This window comes from Antennarius striatus, chromosome 19 (assembly GCF_040054535.1).
Source record: "Antennarius striatus isolate MH-2024 chromosome 19, ASM4005453v1, whole genome shotgun sequence".
NCBI lineage: Eukaryota > Metazoa > Chordata > Actinopteri > Lophiiformes > Antennariidae > Antennarius > Antennarius striatus.
Window position 1 is genome coordinate 9,755,537 of NC_090794.1, and position 19,754 is coordinate 9,775,290.

At 39.9% G+C, this 19,754-nt stretch overlaps 2 protein-coding genes across 2 annotated transcripts in view; both read right to left on the bottom strand.

The window, feature by feature from the left end:
- pak5 (p21 protein (Cdc42/Rac)-activated kinase 5) overlaps positions 1-9,684 on the bottom strand; it is a 54,838-nt gene extending 45,154 nt beyond the window's left edge. Inside the window, exon 1 of the mRNA XM_068343093.1 lies at positions 9,551-9,684. The gene's annotated coding sequence lies outside the window, so the exon portion shown is untranslated. The remainder of the gene's footprint in view (positions 1-9,550) is intronic.
- A 2,087-nt stretch (positions 9,685-11,771) lies between these two features.
- On the bottom strand, positions 11,772-19,200 carry LOC137613861 (uncharacterized). Its single transcript, XM_068343317.1, has 8 exons — positions 19,112-19,200; positions 18,110-18,886; positions 17,914-17,969; positions 15,665-15,874; positions 15,298-15,419; positions 14,348-14,504; positions 13,792-14,223; positions 11,772-13,634 (listed from the first exon to the last, which is right to left on the bottom strand). Exons 1-8 carry the CDS (start codon positions 19,198-19,200, stop codon positions 12,517-12,519), a joined length of 2,961 nt encoding a protein of 986 aa, XP_068199418.1. The 3' UTR covers positions 11,772-12,516.
- Positions 19,201-19,754: the final 554 nt, after the last annotated feature.

The window sequence follows — 19,754 nt, forward strand, 5'->3', positions numbered from 1 at the left end:
CTTCAATCACAGTTTAAATGATGATTTTAAAAAACAATGTTTACAAAAACACCACATTCTGTGTGCTTTTATATGGTAGGCTGTTTGTGGGTGGTAATTTTTGTAAGATCATGTTTTCTCCCAGGAAAATGAGCAAAAATCATCGTTGACAGTTTGCTCAGTGACTGGATGGCACTTTTGAAAAGAATCTTTGAATGTTTTCAAAATACTTTTAGTTTTTAAGTTTTTAATTAACATTCTAACTCATTTCCTGTTACCGCTAGTTGTGTGGTACTAGAAGTTGGCAGATCGGATTGTGGCTAAAAAAAACCCAACAGCTTCCTGTTTCATGGCATAACATCAAAATTTGCCACACCACTACACCAGATGAGCCTCATAATTGCTCCAGTCCCCAGAAACCATCTTCCCATGGAATTTCACTGAAATCCAGTCAAATCTTTGGATTTACTCTGCTTAAAAAAATTTTAAAAAACCAAATAAATAAATAAAACAGCATCGATGACAGTCTTCCTCCAGCTCATGTCAGAAGAGGTAGAAATTTTGCTGATAAAATGATGTCTAATAATACCCTGAGCTACTGTATGTAAATCTGACAGCTCTCAGATCCATTTCTTACTATTCAGCACACAAAGTGCACACACACGCGCACACATACACACACACGCGCGCACACACACACACACACACACACACACACACACACACACACACAACCTCTAACTCACTTCAGGGGGACTGACTGAAGCTAGCTGAGAAAGTAACAGCCATCATTACTTTGTCTGCCTTAAAACCACGAGAGCAATCACTGCCCTTTAACACAACATTTCCTCGTAATCATTACACACACACACACACACACACACACACACACACACACACACACACACACACACACACACACACACACACAAACACAAATACACATTTACGAATGGTCCCCTTCTACAGATGGAAAAATAACAGGGGGAGAAATGTACATTGGCGCAGCATCTGAAGCAGGGGAAACAAAGAGGCGCAGCTCGAGGGATAAAACTATGACTTGGGCAAATAATTCAAAATGCATCGTAGCACACTGCATAACTGCACAATCAGGATAACTGCCTTTTTACTGGAGCATTACAAAAGAGACGAGACAGTGGCTTACATGGATGAAAGACGGGAAGGACCTAGTTTCTGTTTTAGGTGAAAGAGGTCAAGCTTCTGCACAATGTACAGTACATGGAAGCAACTGACTAATTCATACGTGACAACATTAGAAACGTACATGAATGAGTGATATCTCATGTATGCTTGATCTGCTCAAAAAAAATTAAAGGAAAACCACTTAAGAAATACTATGAGCTTTTTGTCTGTTGCTTAGAAATGTAGACTTAACAGTTGCCATGAGAGGGATCCACCATTTTGTTGCAGTAAATTTCACAACAAATACGTGCAGCCCATCTATATTTTAGGATCCTCCTCCTCCTCCTCCTGCATCTCACAGATGACTTAGGGAGTTGCTTTTTTTTTTTTTTTTAACACACAGGAGGTTTAAAAGGAACTTGTGTCTTGCTTAATTAGAGCTAGACTGGCAGCAATATAAATGCTGCACAACCAGAACCCTGCAAGGCGGCTGGAGCTCCACAGTAAAAAAAAAAAAAAAAAAAAAAAAAGCAAAGCAAGCAGTCACACAGTAAACCCCTGTGGAGTACATAAAGCCAACAAGCCTATACCCTGCACATTTAGCCTCTCCTTACACTAATAGTTTGCTACATTTAATCCAGCCACAACTCAGCAAGTCTTTCTCCCTGCCCAAACATAGTACAGAGTACAGACACTGAACCATCTTACTTGTTAGACCGCAAATAAGCAAACTTCATACGTATATAATGGAGTCGTAAACTGTGACTGATGGCCTGAAGTTACACATGTAAATAAAATTGTTGGAACCCCTCTCTGTTAATGAAAGAAAAACACACAGTAGTCGCTGAATCAACTTGAAACTTAAAAAAGTGGTAATAAATCAAACCATCTCTGCACCTGTCTTCAGGTATTTTGTCCCAATGCTCATGAGCAAACTGCTCCAATTGGGTTAGAAGGGTGTCTTCTTCAGATGGCATGTTTCAGCATCTTCCACAGATGTTCGATAGGATCTAGATCAGGACTCATAGAAGGACACGTCAGAATGGTTTGCTCTAAACCATTCTTGGGTGTTTTTAGCTGTGTATGTAGGGTTATTTTCCTGTTGGAAGACCCATGACCTGTAACCTGTCATTCTGTCCCTCCTTTTTTTGTCATTTCCTGTTGTATTAATGCCAATGCCCTATGTCATTGCAGGAAGGCTTTAATCTATACATCCAGTGCATCTGTGTGCTCTTTCTTCAGCTATGTCATTACCCACCTTCTATAATACAATTATTTGTGTATGTCTGTGTGGTTCAGTAATGCACTGATAGCAAATGCTTAAATTTTGCTGCATATGTGCACTCTTGTGTCGCTTAACACGGGAATAAACTTAGTCTGAGATAGACACAGAAGATGACATGACAGGATAATAACAGATTTTTTTATGCCTGAAGTTGTGTTATGTTCCTGGCTGAATGCTATATCAAGACATCACATTACAAACACTAATCTATGGCAACGTTGCTAAGCTGCGTTAAATTTAGGTCGGGTCGTTAGATTTGACGGGCATAGGGTGAGGGAAGAAAATACAAGGAAAGAAGGAAAGACAGCGAGAACAGACGGAGAGCACTACAAGATTTCCATATGAAATGCAATACCCCCATCCAATAATACCAGTATTTAGAGAAAATCTTTTTCTAGTAAATGTTCTCTGCATTTGTGTTACACTGCTGCTTTAGGTGACACATGAGAAGTACCTCACAAAATGGACTCTGGGAAATGAATTTATAGAGGCACAAGCAAAATGTCACGATAATTGTCCTGACTCTAATAAATCAATGTTGACTGACTGATCCAATCAGAAAGCTGTCCAGCCTTTTCTTAGCTTTGCTGTAAATTGCTATTTGCATGCTGTAACGCTGACTGAATGAATTTTGGTCATTTGGTCAAAACAGATGAGATTCAAAGCCCTTACTGGTCAATAAGAGAGTAGGGCCACAGTCATCCAAAGCTTTGTGACTCTGATCAATTATTGTGTAGTGTTTGTTTGGTACGTATTTAATATTGAACATTTAGCTTTAGTGTCATGGATATATATATATATATATATGGATATATTGCTAAATCCCTGCCAATAATAGTGATTACCCAATCATATCGTAGCAACAAGGTCTGTCAAATACAGCACCTGATTTCTTTACATCAGAGTTTGCATTTCCCAAGTCAGAACCGAAGAGTGTGAGGAATGCATTAACAATGTGTTTACACGTAGAAGGCATACGACTTTTAATCAAGCAAAACTCCGCCACAATAGTACCATCTCTACACTGTGATATGTAAATAACCACATTTCTTTCCATGTCAGTCTTTCTGCACGATGTATTGCAGCTTGTGTCTTTCAAGTCTCCTAATTTAAGACAAGTTATCTAGAAACATTTACAAATCCACCAGTGACATTTTAAATATACTGATAAGCTAAAATCTGCTTAATTTGCTTGAAAGCATGGAACAGAAATCTGACAGTGACAGGTGTCAGATTGAAATGGCTAGAAATAAGAAGGCTGCTTCTTCATATAACTGTCTAAAAAAATTAAGGGCCCAGTGTAGAAGTGTAGATTTTTTTGTGGTATGTATGATTAAGTAAACATCAGGTTCTTTGAAGAACCAAGAAGTAGCAACAGGTCTCAAAGCAGGGCTTAGCAAACAGTGATCTGTAATCAGTGAAAGCATTGTTTGTCTAGTAAAGAAGATCAAACCGTCAGACGGAGGGATTCAAGTGATCAAATATTTAAAAAACAAGTTTGGGCCAGTGTTGAAACACTGTTTTATAACTAGGTTGAATCTCAAACGAGGATACAGTGTGGATACTGTCAAGGATGATATGATATAAGCCAGAATTGAAACCTCCTCAGTTTCTTTTGAAGTCTCCCCATGAGGGAAAGTCGGGGTAATGAATCAAGCTGGGCCATAATAAATGTCCTTATTCAGCCCTCCTTTGATGAAAAGCCACTGATCTCAAATCACATCACAAAACAGTTCCACATTGCTGACAATTGTTATGAAAGTTATACTGGCGATATGATGGAGAGTGTGGAGCGACCTCCAGATCCCTGGGATAAATGACTGCTTCTTCCCTTTGCTTCATCTTGCATTCCTTGTCATTTCCTCTGTGGTCACTGAGTAGATATAAATCTGATGAGAGCATCTCTGCTTGTACTAATGTCAGTCCCGGTCCTCACTCCCGAATGGCTTTTATGCCTCTACAACTCAGCTCTTTGTATCTACAGGAAAGGATGGAAAGTCTCCAGAGGGGAATTAAAACAAATGAGACATATTTATTATTGTAATCCTGAACTGGGTCCAGGTGTCAGCAATATGCACATGTGCAGCAATTAAGATGTTTAGGAGCTCTATAGAGTCATTTGCCCAGTGTGAGCCTTGTCCATTCAACAGTGCATTAAATACATCCGACCTGTTTAAACATCATAAATCTCCCTGAACTGGTGTTCACTGTAGAACAATAACCATGATAACAAAGTTGACACAGTGAATACATAACAAGCTGCAATCTTGCCTATCTAACAGTTCTTTGAAACCTCATCGTGACTGTGCTGCATGCGGCCCCAGAAATGAGCTTTTTTCACACTTCATCTGAGATGAGGTGCTGTTGCACCGTCAGCGTCCTTTATCGAGGTCTGGGGCCCATCTGGAAGCCTGTAGTGATGAAGATAGGTAGAAAAGACTCACAGGAGTAACAAAAGAAGTAATTATAGAGTAGGATCTAATAGACGGGGCATGCAAGAGACGTTCTCTGGTATTTAGATGTGCGATGCAGCAAGCATTGCCCCAGCGTCTGCTTTATGGAGAGTTGCGTCCATGATGGATTGCAATGGAACGTTTGGAGGCACAAAAAGGTCAGAATTTATTCATTCATTGTCTTAAAAGGGTAATTTAGATTATTCTCGTTTTCTTAGGATATTTTCTAATACAGACTGAAACTCTTAAGTACTCCTGCTATGTCTGTTTCTTCAGAGACCATCCCCAACAGGCAGAATTATTCTCTAATATAGTAGATATGAAACACATTAGTGTCACACTGGCTTGATTTAAACTTGAGGGCTGGATGCTGAAACTGCCGATGTCGATCTAAGGCTGCCATTAGAAACAGGTATCAGTTATATAATGATTAAACTTGAATCAGGGTCCATCTGGATGCTGCAACAGATTGCTGATGCAAAATATGCACACACAGAGAAATGCAGGGAATTCTAGTTTGTGATATAATTTGGCTTCAAAACAAGCAGACTCAACACCCCTTTTTGCCAAAACCAATATACAGAACAACCACACTACACCTTCACCCCATCCACCCACACACAAACACACACACACGTCCATATAAATAGCACAACCCCTTCAAGATGGAGGGTGTGTGAGGGAGCTCTGAGGGCCAGCGCTGCATTGGGGCAGATGCAGCATTCGGCAGCCTGAGGGCATCACTGAGCATTCAAGCTTCACTGGACCTCTCGTCATCAGTTCCCACTGATGCTTCAGCCCATGACCAGGAGAACACACACAATCTCTACAGCAAATATCTAGTGGCGTCTTTCCAGTCCTTGGGACAATAGAGGAGTTGTGATAGGAGTACCCTCATTGAGACCTGGAGAGGAAGTTGATTATGGGTGACAGCGGTCTTTTCTACAAAGTTTGGTGTCATTGGAATATTGGATTTGTAATTTTAATGTGTAATTTCATAACTAGCTAATACAACTCCTGGATCATAAGGGTATAACATGCATGGAGTGTATTTTTCTATTCTACAGCTTGAAACTATGTGCACACTCTTTACATCTTCCTATATCTCTGCTTAATTTTCATCTCGTCCTACCTCATAATGTCTCTTTCATATGCTCACCCTCTCCCCATCTTTATCTCTTTCCCACACTCACACACATCAAACACACACATGCAGAGAGCAAACATCATTCTGTTACTGACATGCCAACTCACACAGAAAACACAAAGGATTTTTTTTTTAAATCCTAGGACAAAAACAGCAAAACGCAATAACCTAGGACAAAAGTGCTGACACATGGAGGTGAATCCGACGTTCAGACAGACTCCTCGGCCGCAGCTGAAACAAAAGCGACAGAATGAGGGAAAGAACACCCCCTACACAGACAGATGGACTAGCACACCTTCTACTAAGAACTCTCCTTTCACTAGTCTCTGAACTTCGGACCATCTTATTGCCTCTCTTCTTTACTCCTGATCTCCAGTGTTTATGCCTCATTTCTTTCCCAAAACTTTCTGCCTCCTCCTTGTCTTCCAAACCTCTGATCCCTAAATGATGAGATCGACCAAACCCAACTGCTGTTTGGTTACAACAGCTAATGAGCTGCTTGTACAAATGTGACCAAATCAAACACTTCAGCTTTAGCTACGACGTTCTCACCCTTTGCATTTCAAACACTGTTAACCACGGCCGGTAGCACAAGAGGACAAGTCTCGACAGTTGAGGACAGCACCAATAGAGAAGACGTAATACTGTGTGCATTGCAAAAGAGTGCTGGTTTTTCTTCTTCTGGTCAGTGTGCAGCTCCCTCTGACACTTATGTAATTGTGACTGTGCAAGCAGTGAAGGCTGGCTCCTTGTAGACAATGAGTGCAGTTTAGTGAAGAGCCATAGGGACTGAAATAGTTTGTCATGTGTTCTTTATCACTGTCCTCTTTAAAGGATTCGCTCTGTATCCATGCACATTAAAGAGGATATGACCATCGTGTGCGTGCGTGTGTGTGTGTGTGTGTGTGTGTGTGTGTGTGTGTGTGTGTGTGTGTGTGTGTGTGTGTGTGTGTGTGTGTGGTCCAAAGAAAATGGGAAACATAAAGAGAGAGGCACAATATTAAGGGAATGAGGTTGTGGGGTTTTGATAACTTCAAAGGTTATTACTGCAGGCTGAAGCCGTGCTCTGGCATCCCTCAAGCTTTGATCATTATGTAAAGCTGTTGTGTGCCGTACTGGCACTGAATACATTACAGTGTGGATAACCAGGGAGTGTGCAAGCAAGCATATACAGACCAACACTGACTCAGCTTCCACAAACCCAGTTCAAAAAAAGTTGGAAAATTATATTGAGCGTCAACATGAACATGATGCAATGTTATAAAAATGGAATATAGTATAAATATGGTATTTAATGTTTCGTGTCATTGCTGGTGTTTCACAAAGATACTTTAAACAATAAAGAATCATCATCATTAATCATCATACAAACAAAGGCTTTCCGAAGTGTTCCTGGACCCATGTGGTTATTTTCTTTTATAGAATCCTGCTGGTTTTTAATAATGGTTTAATTGTGCTGATGTCTCCAGATCCTCCAGAACCTTTGAAGATGTTACGTACTGCATAATCCTAACAATTCCATGCTAAATGATGAGCTGTGTTTACTGACTGCTTTTTTCAACTGAGCTAAATGTCAACAATAATTAGAAAATTACTGTGTTTTACAGCATCCTAACTTGGTTTAAATCAGTTTAAATTAAGTCTGCTACCATTTCAAAGTAATACAAATCTTATCTGTAAAGGACACGTAAACTGTGCTGAAACTAATTTATTTTGTGATGTCATGTAAACTGGAATGTGTAGATGCTTTCAGTGAGGTTCGTTTGGGCACTCGATTAATTCTACACCTGAAAGTCATTATGGTTGTCACCAGTACTACACAGCCTCTGAAACAGTTGTGAAATATCTATTAGTTTATTAGTCAACTAGTCACAATTATGGCAACTATTAAAATTGTCGACAACTCATTTAATAGTTGATGTGTCTTTTTTGGGGGGGGGGCAGGAAGCACGTGGTTATGACAACGATGAAGAGGGACCACTGTCTCGATAAGCCGACTGACTAACTGGCTGCTAACAGAGAGCTAACTTACTACCTACTCAAGTAGCTGTAAATGTTAACACTAGCACTGACAATTTAGTGTTGCTTAGAGAAATGCCTTTTCCTACTTCACTCAGCTGTTTCTTGGTGTAAGTATATATCATTGGAAGTTTAATGAACTATTGTCTTTATTTTTAGTCAGCATATAACTTAAACACTTCAAGTTTAAAAATGATGATGGTTATAAGAGCAGCTTCATGCTGGTGTGATAAGGTGCATGTTTTACATTCAATTTACGGGTGATCCGATAACTCGACTAATGGGAAATATAATCGTTTGTGGCAGCCCTATCTGCAACTAATAATTACTTTTAGTATCTATTAATCTGTAGCTAAAATGTCACACACATTTTGGGATTGCCAGCCCTAAATACCAAAATGACTAACTGCTGCCTTCCATGGTGAATAAACGCAATTGTGCTCCAGATATGATCAACCAATCTATAATGACTAATCATTTGTCCAATGCATTCATAAAGCAGACAGTGACATCCTCAAATGATTCCAGCTGTTAGTCAATGAGGCAACAGACTAGGTACTCCTGCCCTTTGCATTAGGATAGATGGCTGGAAATCATATTGAGCTTCCTTAATACTTCAAGACCTATTAAAATACTACAAACTGTGTCTGCTGGGCCTGCAGATACAACAATAATAAGCTGCACTTATTTATGATACATGTGTAAGTTTTGTATGACATGTTATTATTAATCCTATTGATTACCACCACTTTTGGTTTTTGTCTTCACATTCTAATCAGAAAGCCACATTGAACTTGAGTACCATCCATCTCTTCCTGTCCTTACCTGGTCTACATTAACCACAACACACACAAACTCAAAGCTGCTGCAGAAGAGAAAGCATAAGCAGGACAGATTCATGTCTTGCACTGTCATCATCACTGTCATCACGCTAGAGGCACAAGTAAGGAATGGTGCTGAATTAAAAGAAATTCTGTCATGGTGAAAATGAAGACCATCATGAGAGGTAAAGGTTTATCAAGGCTACCAACTCATCGTTGAGCACCATACTATGAGCCCCTGCTGGATTATAAGGCTGCATAAGGTGCATTATAGTGATTTTTCATTCGATTTAATCCAACCATAAGTCGTCTCTATTTGTGCAATAAAGATAGCGTTGAAGGAAACCAGGCTTAAATGGGCCCTTGGATTCTATTTGCAACATGCATGGGTGCGATGCCCACCCAGTTCAATACCAAGGACAGCGGTCGACGCGCGGCGCGCCTGACAGCCATGACAACACATGCAGCACAAAACGACACACACTCCTTTCTGCAAGAATGCATCGGAAACAGCGACACAATCCCACCCTGGATGACATTGTTCCTTCACTGTCAGATATTAAACCCGCAAGCATGGAAATAGAGAGCTAAAGCCCCAGACAAGAATCTATCCGGAGCGCTTTTGCCCCCTATAATAAGAGGTGGAAGTCACATTTTTACCCAGTCGCTTAGTATTAGAGCAAATAAAAGGCTCCACACCTACCCCACTCGTCTCGGTGTCGAAGAGCTCACATGTCCCGTTGCTTATTTTGGTCCGTTATTGCGGATGTTATGATGGTGGGCACCGTTATGTGTCTGCCTCCGCCATGTTATTATCGCTGAGAGGAGGATTGTGCGCTCCTGTGCGCTACATCCGGGCTGTTGGAGGGAGCGAATGAGCGCAGTTCGTGGTGGCGGAGAGGGTGGAGCGCGTCGTGGATGTGGAGAGCACCTGCGTGTCAGCGCAAGGACAAGTTTCATCCACGGACACCCGCAGGGACTCTGGTAGGTCCTCGCCTACAGTTTCAAGAGAAGCTTTTTCCGTGGGGTCTCCCTTGTGATTTTTTTTTTTTTTTGTCATGATACAGCATCCGTTTCTAGATGACACGTGGTGAGCTGTAGGAGTAATTCAACTAAACACCTCAGTGAGATTAACTAACTTCACAATTCTCTAGTACAGTAGTTGCTTTTGAGGTCTTTAGAAAACTGTTTACCAACAAAGGAAGGAAGTCTGAATAATTACATGGCAGCAGTCAAACCACATACAAAAAGTGAAAGTTTTTGAATGCTCAGAAACACCTGGGCGAATGATTCCAAGGGCCTTTCATGGGCTTATTATTGTGTGCCCTCAAGGAAAAGGATCAGTATTTGAAGTAGATTTTAGAAATCATGGGTGTTGTGTCCTTCAGGCTGAAGAGAAAAATATTCCATCAAGACTGGAATTAGTGCAACGTTCAAATTCTGTGATGGTATAGGTGACTTGTACATCTGTGCAGGCACAGTTAATGCTGAAGGGTACACAGAGGGGGAAATATACTCACACTCAGATGTCTTTTTCTGGTCCAAACTATTTATTACAGCAACACAATGACAACATATCCCACAGCCTTCTAACAATGAGGCTTCAGAGAATGGGTCTGAGTACTAGAATACAATTATGAGCACCAATGTTCATTGTGAATTGAATATGCTTCCTACATTTGAGTGATAGCTATTTTTATTCTGTTAACAGAAATATTAACACACAAACATATTGATACATTTTCAAAACTGTTTCAAAACTTAAAAGAAAACCAGAAAAATCCAGATTTTAGGATCCTTCTTTATTTTTATTATATTTTTTTCGTATTCTTGTGACATTTTCAGATGGAATTATTTTAATCCAGATGCCACATGATCATGACAATGCGTGTAATTACAATTTCTGGATAAGCCTCCCTATAGTGATCAAATCAAGACTACATTTATTGGATACAGGTGCTGCCATGATTAGGTTCCTCACTTCTGTCCTATTCTAGAACTCAATCATCCTCACATACCAAGTGACAATCACCAAGCTACTTGTCAGTATTTAACTTTATTCTTTGCCAATTGACTCATATACAAATTATTTTTACAGATCTTGCAAATGTGTTCCAGTGTTCACTTTTTGACAACTCTGTCTGAAATGTTCCGCGCATGTTTTACAAATATATGGCTTCTCAGCCTGTGTGGATTGTCATGTGGAGCTTCATTTCATAGCTGTCTGGAAACCTTCCCACATATTGTGCAAATACATGGCTTCTCACCTGTTTTCTTTCCCATGCAGGGGTTTGCTTCATGCTGCATTTAAAACACATGCACTCCCACAATGTCAGGTATTTAAAAAGATATTGGAAAGAGATCATGAAAATGTTTTCAGAAAACTTCCAATATAATTATTGTTAAACCTGTTTCGAGGTTCATTTGTGATGACGATGAGGTTGTTTCTCTGTAACATTTGTAAATAATTAAAAGCCTAAGTCATACCTGCTACACGTGTAGTTACACTGGCAGGTTAATAACACGAGTTGATATTATGCTTGTGAGATAGATTCCCAGACACACACACCTCCAGTTTGTCATGGAAATGTATAACATGTACATATGTCATCACACCATTGTCCTATTTATCTTCTGGGGGTAATGTGTGGCTTTGTTTTACATTGTTTGAAATTCTTGTAATCACACATCCGATGGGTTAATTGTCCATCCATCCATTTTCAACTGGTTTTCCAGAGTCGGGTCACAGAGGTAAAAATCTGAGCAGGGATTCCCAAACTCAGGTCTTCTAGTTCTTCCGAGGGGATCCTGAGACGTTCCCAGGCCAGGTGAGAGGCAAAATCTCTCCAGTGTCTTCTACATTAAAACTGCACACCATCACATGTAACCATGTTTATTGAGAAAAAGAATGCACACCAGTGGTAGCTCATGAACATAACAGCTTCTCTGAGGACTTTATGAACTTAACATATACACTCATAAACATACAATTTTCCAGTTTCATGAATTTTTCCAATTTGAACTGCATTGCTCATATATCACAAGAGAAAAATAAAAGATTTGAGAATGTTTGGCACAAGATGTACAGTATAATGACAGTGACATGCTACATATTGAATATATTTTTAAGACTGGTGGAGGAAAAGCAGTATCCATTCATCTGTCTGTAAATCTCCTGGATTCCTCCTTCCAGCTGGATCAGAAGCATCCTGATGTTTAACCTCAAATCTACCCTCGTCTTCACCTTTCAAGTTTTACACCGGTTGCAAATGTCATCATCATCCTTGTTTAGATCACTTTGTCAAATCGTCATATTAGGATCACAGCCAATTGGTTCGAACAATCTAACAATCTGGAGATTCAATGGTATACACAACAGAAGGTTTTAATTGTCCAACACAGACTTTCCTTGCATGTGATCAAAGTCCTTGTGTTTTTGAATCATTATGACACTTTACCAATACAAAACTGGTCACCTGTGTGTGATCGTTTTTCCTTTGCAACTTGAATCACATACAAAACACTTTTTCCCACAGGTACAAAGGTGCTTGTTATTAAGTGTGGCCTTTTACTCAAGTGGACTTCCAAGCAGCGTCTGGAACGTTTCTGTCGGGTTCTACAAATTCAGCACAGGCTTTCTCCTCCAAGTTTCCTACATGTCCGACAAATTTATGAGACCTCACCAGTGTGGATTCTCATGTGGATTTTCAAAAAATATCTACTTCTGAAATTTTTTAAACATATTTTACAAAGAAATGCAGTTGCAGCTGTTTGGGATTCTCTCCTGTCGACTGTCAATTCCTTATGTTGCCTAGTTCTTTCACTGGTACGGCCCTTCTCGTCAGTGTGTGTTCTGACATGGAGCGATAAAGAATGATTATCTGAGAGATGCTTTCCACATGTTCCACAAATATATGGGTTATCATTTGCGTGGGTTCTCATGTGGATATTCAAATTAAATTTTCTGGTGAAATTTTTCTTACATAATTCACAGCTGAATGGTTTCTCCCCTGTGTGGACTCTCTTGTGGACAGTCAATGTACCATTATCTCTAAAAGCTTTCCCACATGTGTCACAGATATATGGCCTCTCACCTGTGTGGATTCTCATGTGAATTTTCAAATAATATATACTTCCAAAATTGTGCTTACATATTTCACAAATATATTTCAAGTTACCTGAGTTCTCACATTTGACTTTTTTCATGTGTACTTTCAAAAGATGACGAGCTCTGAAATTTTCTCCACATTTAGGGCAAACAAACCTTTTCTCAGCTGTGTGGGTTCTCCTGTGGACTCTCAAATATCCAACTTTTTTGAAGTTTCTCCCACAGGTTGAGAAAATATATGGCTTGTCATGTGTGTTCTTTATAATTTGAGGTTTTGGATCAAACTGCAGATCTTGTTCACATGTTTCATCTGTCCGATTTTGGCTCTCCATTACATGAGAGTTGTTAGCTGGGTGCTGATCACTGTTTGGTGCTCCTACAACAGAGATTACCTGCTTGTTGACTACAGACTTTTTTTTTGCTGCTGTTGGAGTTTCATCAGGATTCAAATCCAGAGTTTGATCTTTACTGTTCTCATATTTCTCACAAGTAGGAGTCAGCATAAAGGCATCCTTTTCCTCCTTAATCACAAGCTTCTCTCCCCCCAGACTGGTGAAGGCTTCCTTCTCTCTATTTTCCTCCTGCAGACTCTCGTGATCCATAGCGGAGTTCTTTTCTTTATGATGGAACTGCCAATCAGTAAGGGCCTCCTCCGTACAGAAGCGTTGATTTGGTCGCTCTGGAGGGATAGGGAGCAGAACAAATATAAAAATGCAGTGATGAAAACAAATGTAGATATGCAAACAAATTTCAATCGATATACAGTATTTTCAGACAATTGCATGTGAAAATAATATCTCAATTGTATGTTGTTAAAACAGTACAGCTTTAATTACCAATCTCGTCTAATTTCACTTCAGGTTTCTGAGTGGTGGCATCCAGCAGTCTGCATGGAGGATCCATCTTTTCTTTGAGTTCCATAGTGCTCCTTTTTGACGTAACCAGTTTATGGATTTTAACACGACGTTTGCCTTTATGTCCTGGTTTTGATTCAGCGTCTCTAGGTGAGCCAAAGTGTTTGCCTCCTTTCTGATCTTGACTCTCACTTACATGCCTGATATTAGACAATGGCTGCCGTTGCTGCTGTTCAGGTACAGCAGAGCTTACTGCCAATTTATGAACAAAAGACTTTTTCTGTGCTGCTCTTGGACTTTTGTCAGGATTTGAGTCCGGAGTCTGATCTTTGTTGTTCTTGTTCCTCTCCTTGCTACAGAACTTCTGAACAACAAGAAGCTCATTCTCCTTAAAACAATGCCGCTGAGAGGAATCTGAAGGGAAAAGGAGGGTAGATGACAGGAAACTACTTTGATGAACTCCATACTTGAAATTATACAAACAATTTTACTTTGACATGTCTCTACATTGTGGTGATAGACATAATGCCTTACATACCAATCCTGTCCAACTTTATTTCGGGTTTCAAAACACTGTCCAACAGTCTGCGCTGACGATCGATCTCCACTTCGTACTCATGGACGCATTTTTTAAAAGCTCCAAATATTTCCTGAGCAGCAGTCGTCAGTCGCACGTTGATGACGTCTTTCAAATACTGAACCGAAGACATTATTGAAAAAATAAGTAATTAACTTCCAATAAAAATAATATAAACTCTGGGTGTAGTCATTGGATCGAAATACGGTAACTTGTTCCCCATGTAGTTAACTTCCGGAAGTTGTCACCCATTTAAAGTTCCGGCAGTGGAAGTGACGGAGTCTAAACGTTCCGCTGAAACCACTGGTTTCCATTGAAAGTTTGTGTTTACAGTATTTTCTGAATTAGTGGATAATCACTTTTAAACGTTTCCAGCAAGAACTTCAATGACGCTGAATAAAATAATATTATAAAATTTCTGATAAAATTAGAAAGATTCAGAATTGTTGCCCAGAGATCTTTAACTTGTTTGATTTGTCTCTAACAAGACACTTCCTTTGCCATCACTGAACTACACTGAGAACAGCTGACATCATTTTAGCCACGTTTTATAATATAAGTTTACAGCTTCTCAAACAAGAGGAGTTAGCATCAAAGAGTTTGGTTAAGTGTTCCAGGCTGAAGGCAAACTTCATCAGTGGTTAGGTAATTATTTAACACAAAAACATGAAAATCTCTGAAGAATGAAGAACACGTTCAACTTATTTTTACTTTAGACAAAAAAATATGTACAGCTGAATCACTATGTATTTGTATTTTAATTACATATAAAACGGGTCAATACTAAAATGTTTTATCAATATATTTACAGATTACAGTGCATGCTTGACTAAAGACAGGAGGGCAGTAATGTATCAAGGTCTTCTTCTGCTTCTTCTGTGACTAGGGGCCGTCTGTCTGTGGCCCCTAACTGGCTGGACTCTTCGTGAGTGTGAGGCCCTGGTGTTGTGGTGAATGAGGTGGGCCTTGTCCTGTATCAGGTCACGAACGCGCTTCCTCTTAGCTGGTGAGGTTCGATGCTCAGCTTCAGATGCTGCAAAGTGATTGAACAAAAACATCCTTTAGTTTTTTGTTTTTCTTAATAAGATATCTCTTGGTCCATCAAACCATTTTTCTTATCTGTTGTACAGATAAAAAAAAAAAGTGAGATGGTTTCTTCCCCATGAGTTCAGACTTGCAAATACTCATCAGCACTTTACAATGGATTATTGAAAATTAAACATCCACACAACATCTGGTTTTTATCACATGTTACTGTGACTGACAAAACGCTCTTACCTTCATCAGTGTGGGGACACGTCCTCTGTGTGTCTGCATGAATGTAGGAGTTGTGATCCAGGCGATGGAGGTGGACTCTGCAGTCCTTCATCACTATGTCAGGGGAAAGACAAGTCTGGACGCACACAGCAGTCACTGCAGTCTCCATAGGGTCACGAACCTGGAGCCTCTCAGCTGGTGGAGTTTCCTTTTCATCCTGCGAGTCTGACACTGCAACATATTAAAAAAGAAAAAGGGACAGCCTTTATTTTTATTATTATTTTTAAAAAGATAATTTTTCTTCAATATGTAGAAAACAAGCAGTTATTCAGGACTTTTATCTTGGAGAAGACATGATATCAAATTTGCTTTGTAAATTCCATCAATCCATTGTAAGACTTGTCTTAAGGTGATTTCTTCTCCATGTGTGAAGGTAAATGTTCAGCAGCGCTTTAAAACTGATTATTGATCAGTAAACATCCGCACAGCATCTGGTTTTAATCACATTTCACTCAGACTGACCCAAACGATCTTCATCAGGCTGGGGACAATTCTTCTGGTTTTCCTGGTCAGGGAACCATGAAGGGAGTTCAGTGGAGGGTGAAAGCAGGTAATGTATGAATTCATCAAAATGAGAGTCAACCTCTTCTAAGTCCACCTGTGTAATAGTCTCAACAATAAAGTTGTCCATTATGAACTGTTTCTCAGACAAAACAAGGATCAAACCAGTATATTCAGCCCCATTACACAGGTCTATATATACAGTACTAGGTTCATAGCTCTGGCTGTTGTCTTTATGACGTACCAAACGTCAACATCTGTACGGTTTTGTTGCGGTTCAAGGTGACAAACTGAATTGACTTAAACCCTATTTTATATTAAGATAGGGTTTAAAGTTCATGTGGATGTTTCTCGTGTACTTTCGATAATTTACTGATTTATTCATTCATTTCTTGAAGACAACATGATCTCCAGCGTTTCAACCTCCTCGCTTGAGTTCGTCCCAGTGGGTCACGTGCGGGGGGCGGAGTACGGCCAGACACAAACGATTCAAATGAAACTCGGAAAATATACTTTCATTAGTGTTGTTTGTCTGAGAAAGATGATTACCGATAATTATAACTAAGAAACTGTTAGAAAATTTTATTAAAAGCTGGTGGCTTCCAGTAAAAATATTGAGATAACCTGATGAGACGAGAAAATTATTTAACTTGTTTCGGTTGTATAACTTTATTCGTCAAATTCGAAATTTTCCTAGATGCTCATGAAGGCAGCATCACTCGTGTGACAGCAGCTACAACCAACAGGTAGTTCAACACACAGTTTCCCTCCCAAATTTGTGGGGGGAAATGCATAAGCACCACCAGTTGACCCAAGCTTATGAAAACATAAGCTTTTCCAAACAAATGTATGAGAATATGAAAACACTACTCATGCAAATAATGATGGAAAACAAGTCAGTTTTGAGATTACAGTCAGAATTCTGACTTTTATGTCACAATATAGAGGTTGTTTTTTTCCAGTGGCCCTAATCCTCTTATGTAAATAATGCACCGAGATACGTGTTTACAGTATTTTGCATTGCATATACATATATGAAAATGTATATGTTCATGCATGTATGTTCATCTCATACAATTTCCTCCGGGATTAATAAAGTATCTATCTATCTATCTATCTATCTATCTATCTATCTATCTATCTATCTATCTATCTATCTATCTATCTATCTATCTATCTATCTATCTATCTATCTATCTATCTATCTATCTATCTATCTATCTATCTATCTATCTATCTATCTATCTATCTATCTATAACGTAACATCTATATCTCTTGTTATATTGAACCCTACAAGAATCAATAATAAATAAATTTCCTGTAATGTATAGTTATGATAGACCAAGCAAGGATTAACACATTAAATTACGTCATATTAAGTGTTTTTGAGAAAATTTACAGGAGACCTCAAAGCGCTGTTGAGTAGAGCCTTTCTACCAGCAGAGGGCGCCAAACAATGAAGGAAACTAAAATATAAAGCATCATTCATTCATTCATTCATTTTCTCAACCTGCTTCACCCGCTTGCGCAGGTCGCGGGGATATGTTTTGTGTTATTTAACCTTTTTTGTTAAGTACTGTAACAATCCCTCTGTGTCATGCATGCAGACAAGGATGACAACTCCGGACTTCTTTAGTCAGCTTTAAGGAACACGTCCAGCTTTTACCATTAACAATTCCGAACTGACAAACTCCCGCTCAAGACTCACCTTTCACACTCTCCTTGACACAGATGGGCTGTCTTGGGCATATCAAGTCAGTCCCGCTGTCCTAAATTGGACCGTCATTGGGACAGTCCAATTTAGGACAGGGCCCCTTCTTCCTCTTCGGGGTATAAACCCAAACCAAGTCCCCAGCCCTGAAGTCCTTGCCCCTACTCCTCAGGTCATGATTTTTCTTTTCTACCTTATGCCAGCCTTCTCCAGCTGGTCTCTGGCAAAAGCATGAGTCTTCTGTAGCCTATCATGCAGCTTCCTAGCATACTCCAGCCCTGGCAGGGCGTCTGCAGCGTCTGGTGGTTTCCCAAAGGCCATCTCCGCAAGCATTCGTATGTCCCTGCCTAGCATTAGCAGAGCAGGGGTGCAGGTCGTCGAACTCTGGACAGCAGATCGATACGCCATGAGCGTAAAGGGAATGTGTCTGTCCCAGTCACGCTGGTGGTCTGCGGTGGTCTGCATGGTCAGGTTAAAACGTTCCACCAGGCCGTGGCTCTGTAGATATAATGACGTGGTGCGTGTTTTCTGAATGCCTAACCGCTCACACAGGGCTGAGAACATCTTAGAATCAAAGTTTCTGCCCTGACCGCTATGAATGGCCTCGGGCGCGTCGAAACGGCTGAACATGCTTTCAATCAGTGCATCCGCCACGGTTTCTGTTTCTTGGTTAGGCAAAACATAGGCTTCAGGCCACTTTGTGAAATAATCCATGGCAGAGAACGCATACTTGTTCCGATTGTCTGTCACGGGGAACGGACCCATTATGTCCACCCCAACCCTCTCCATCGACGCCCCCGATGCCTGTTGCTGTAGAGGGGCATGGGACTGATCAAGAGGCCCCTTGTGCGCTGAACACTCATCACATCGCAGGCAGAAGTCTTCGACGTCCCGGCGGTGCTGGCCCCAGTAAAAACCCTGTCTCAGCCAGCGCAATGTCTTTGAGCAGCCGAATTTGTCCTTGAGAAAACTAGGTCAAGGTCAAATTTAAACTTTTGTACACTCAGGAACCGGATAAGATAGTAAGACGAGGGAGAAGGCCAGTGTGAGTAAGACCATAGATCAGAGCTAGTGGTTTTATGTACCTATGAACTATCTTTGATCCATGGTCAAAGCTAGTGCATAACTTTGACCTATCCTGAAAGGTCAAAGCTATGCAGTAGTCAGGTCATACTTTCAGGGTACCCTGACCTACCCTGAAAGTAGGTCAGGGTAAGTCATGGGCAGTCTCTGACTGCCTTGGTTGTAGTTGTGAATGCAGCTCACACCACAGATAGACAACATTTCTGATGTAGTCTAACAGAGCTTGTCTCCACTTTGTGACATAGATTTTTTTTTAACTAATTAACTTGGTCTTTAATAACAAAGAATATAACTAAGACTATATTAAAAAATGTTTATTATTAGCTCATTAACAATGAGACTAAATCAGATTTTTGTCCAATTTAGAAACAAAGATAGTAATGTAAATAGAAGAAAAAACAGCTAATATTCCCATCTAAAAAGGCTGGAACCATTTATATTTTTACATTTCTGCCTAACTTAAATTAAAAATTAATTGTCTGAAGAGTTATGGACAATCACTGCTCTTTTTAAATGAAGAGAGGATACAGAGGGCAAACATATGATTCATCTGACTGACTTCACAATCAGGACACAATCCTGTTGATCATGATGAGAAACATGTGTCTCCCACATTCCTGGAACTTACTTGAGTTCCATTGAATAAACATACCAATTGATGTTCTAGTTCATTAAATTCCTTCATTTTGAGAATTTATATACTTTATGTGAAATCTACCAACAATAAAATCACAACCAGCTCATCAGTGTTGATA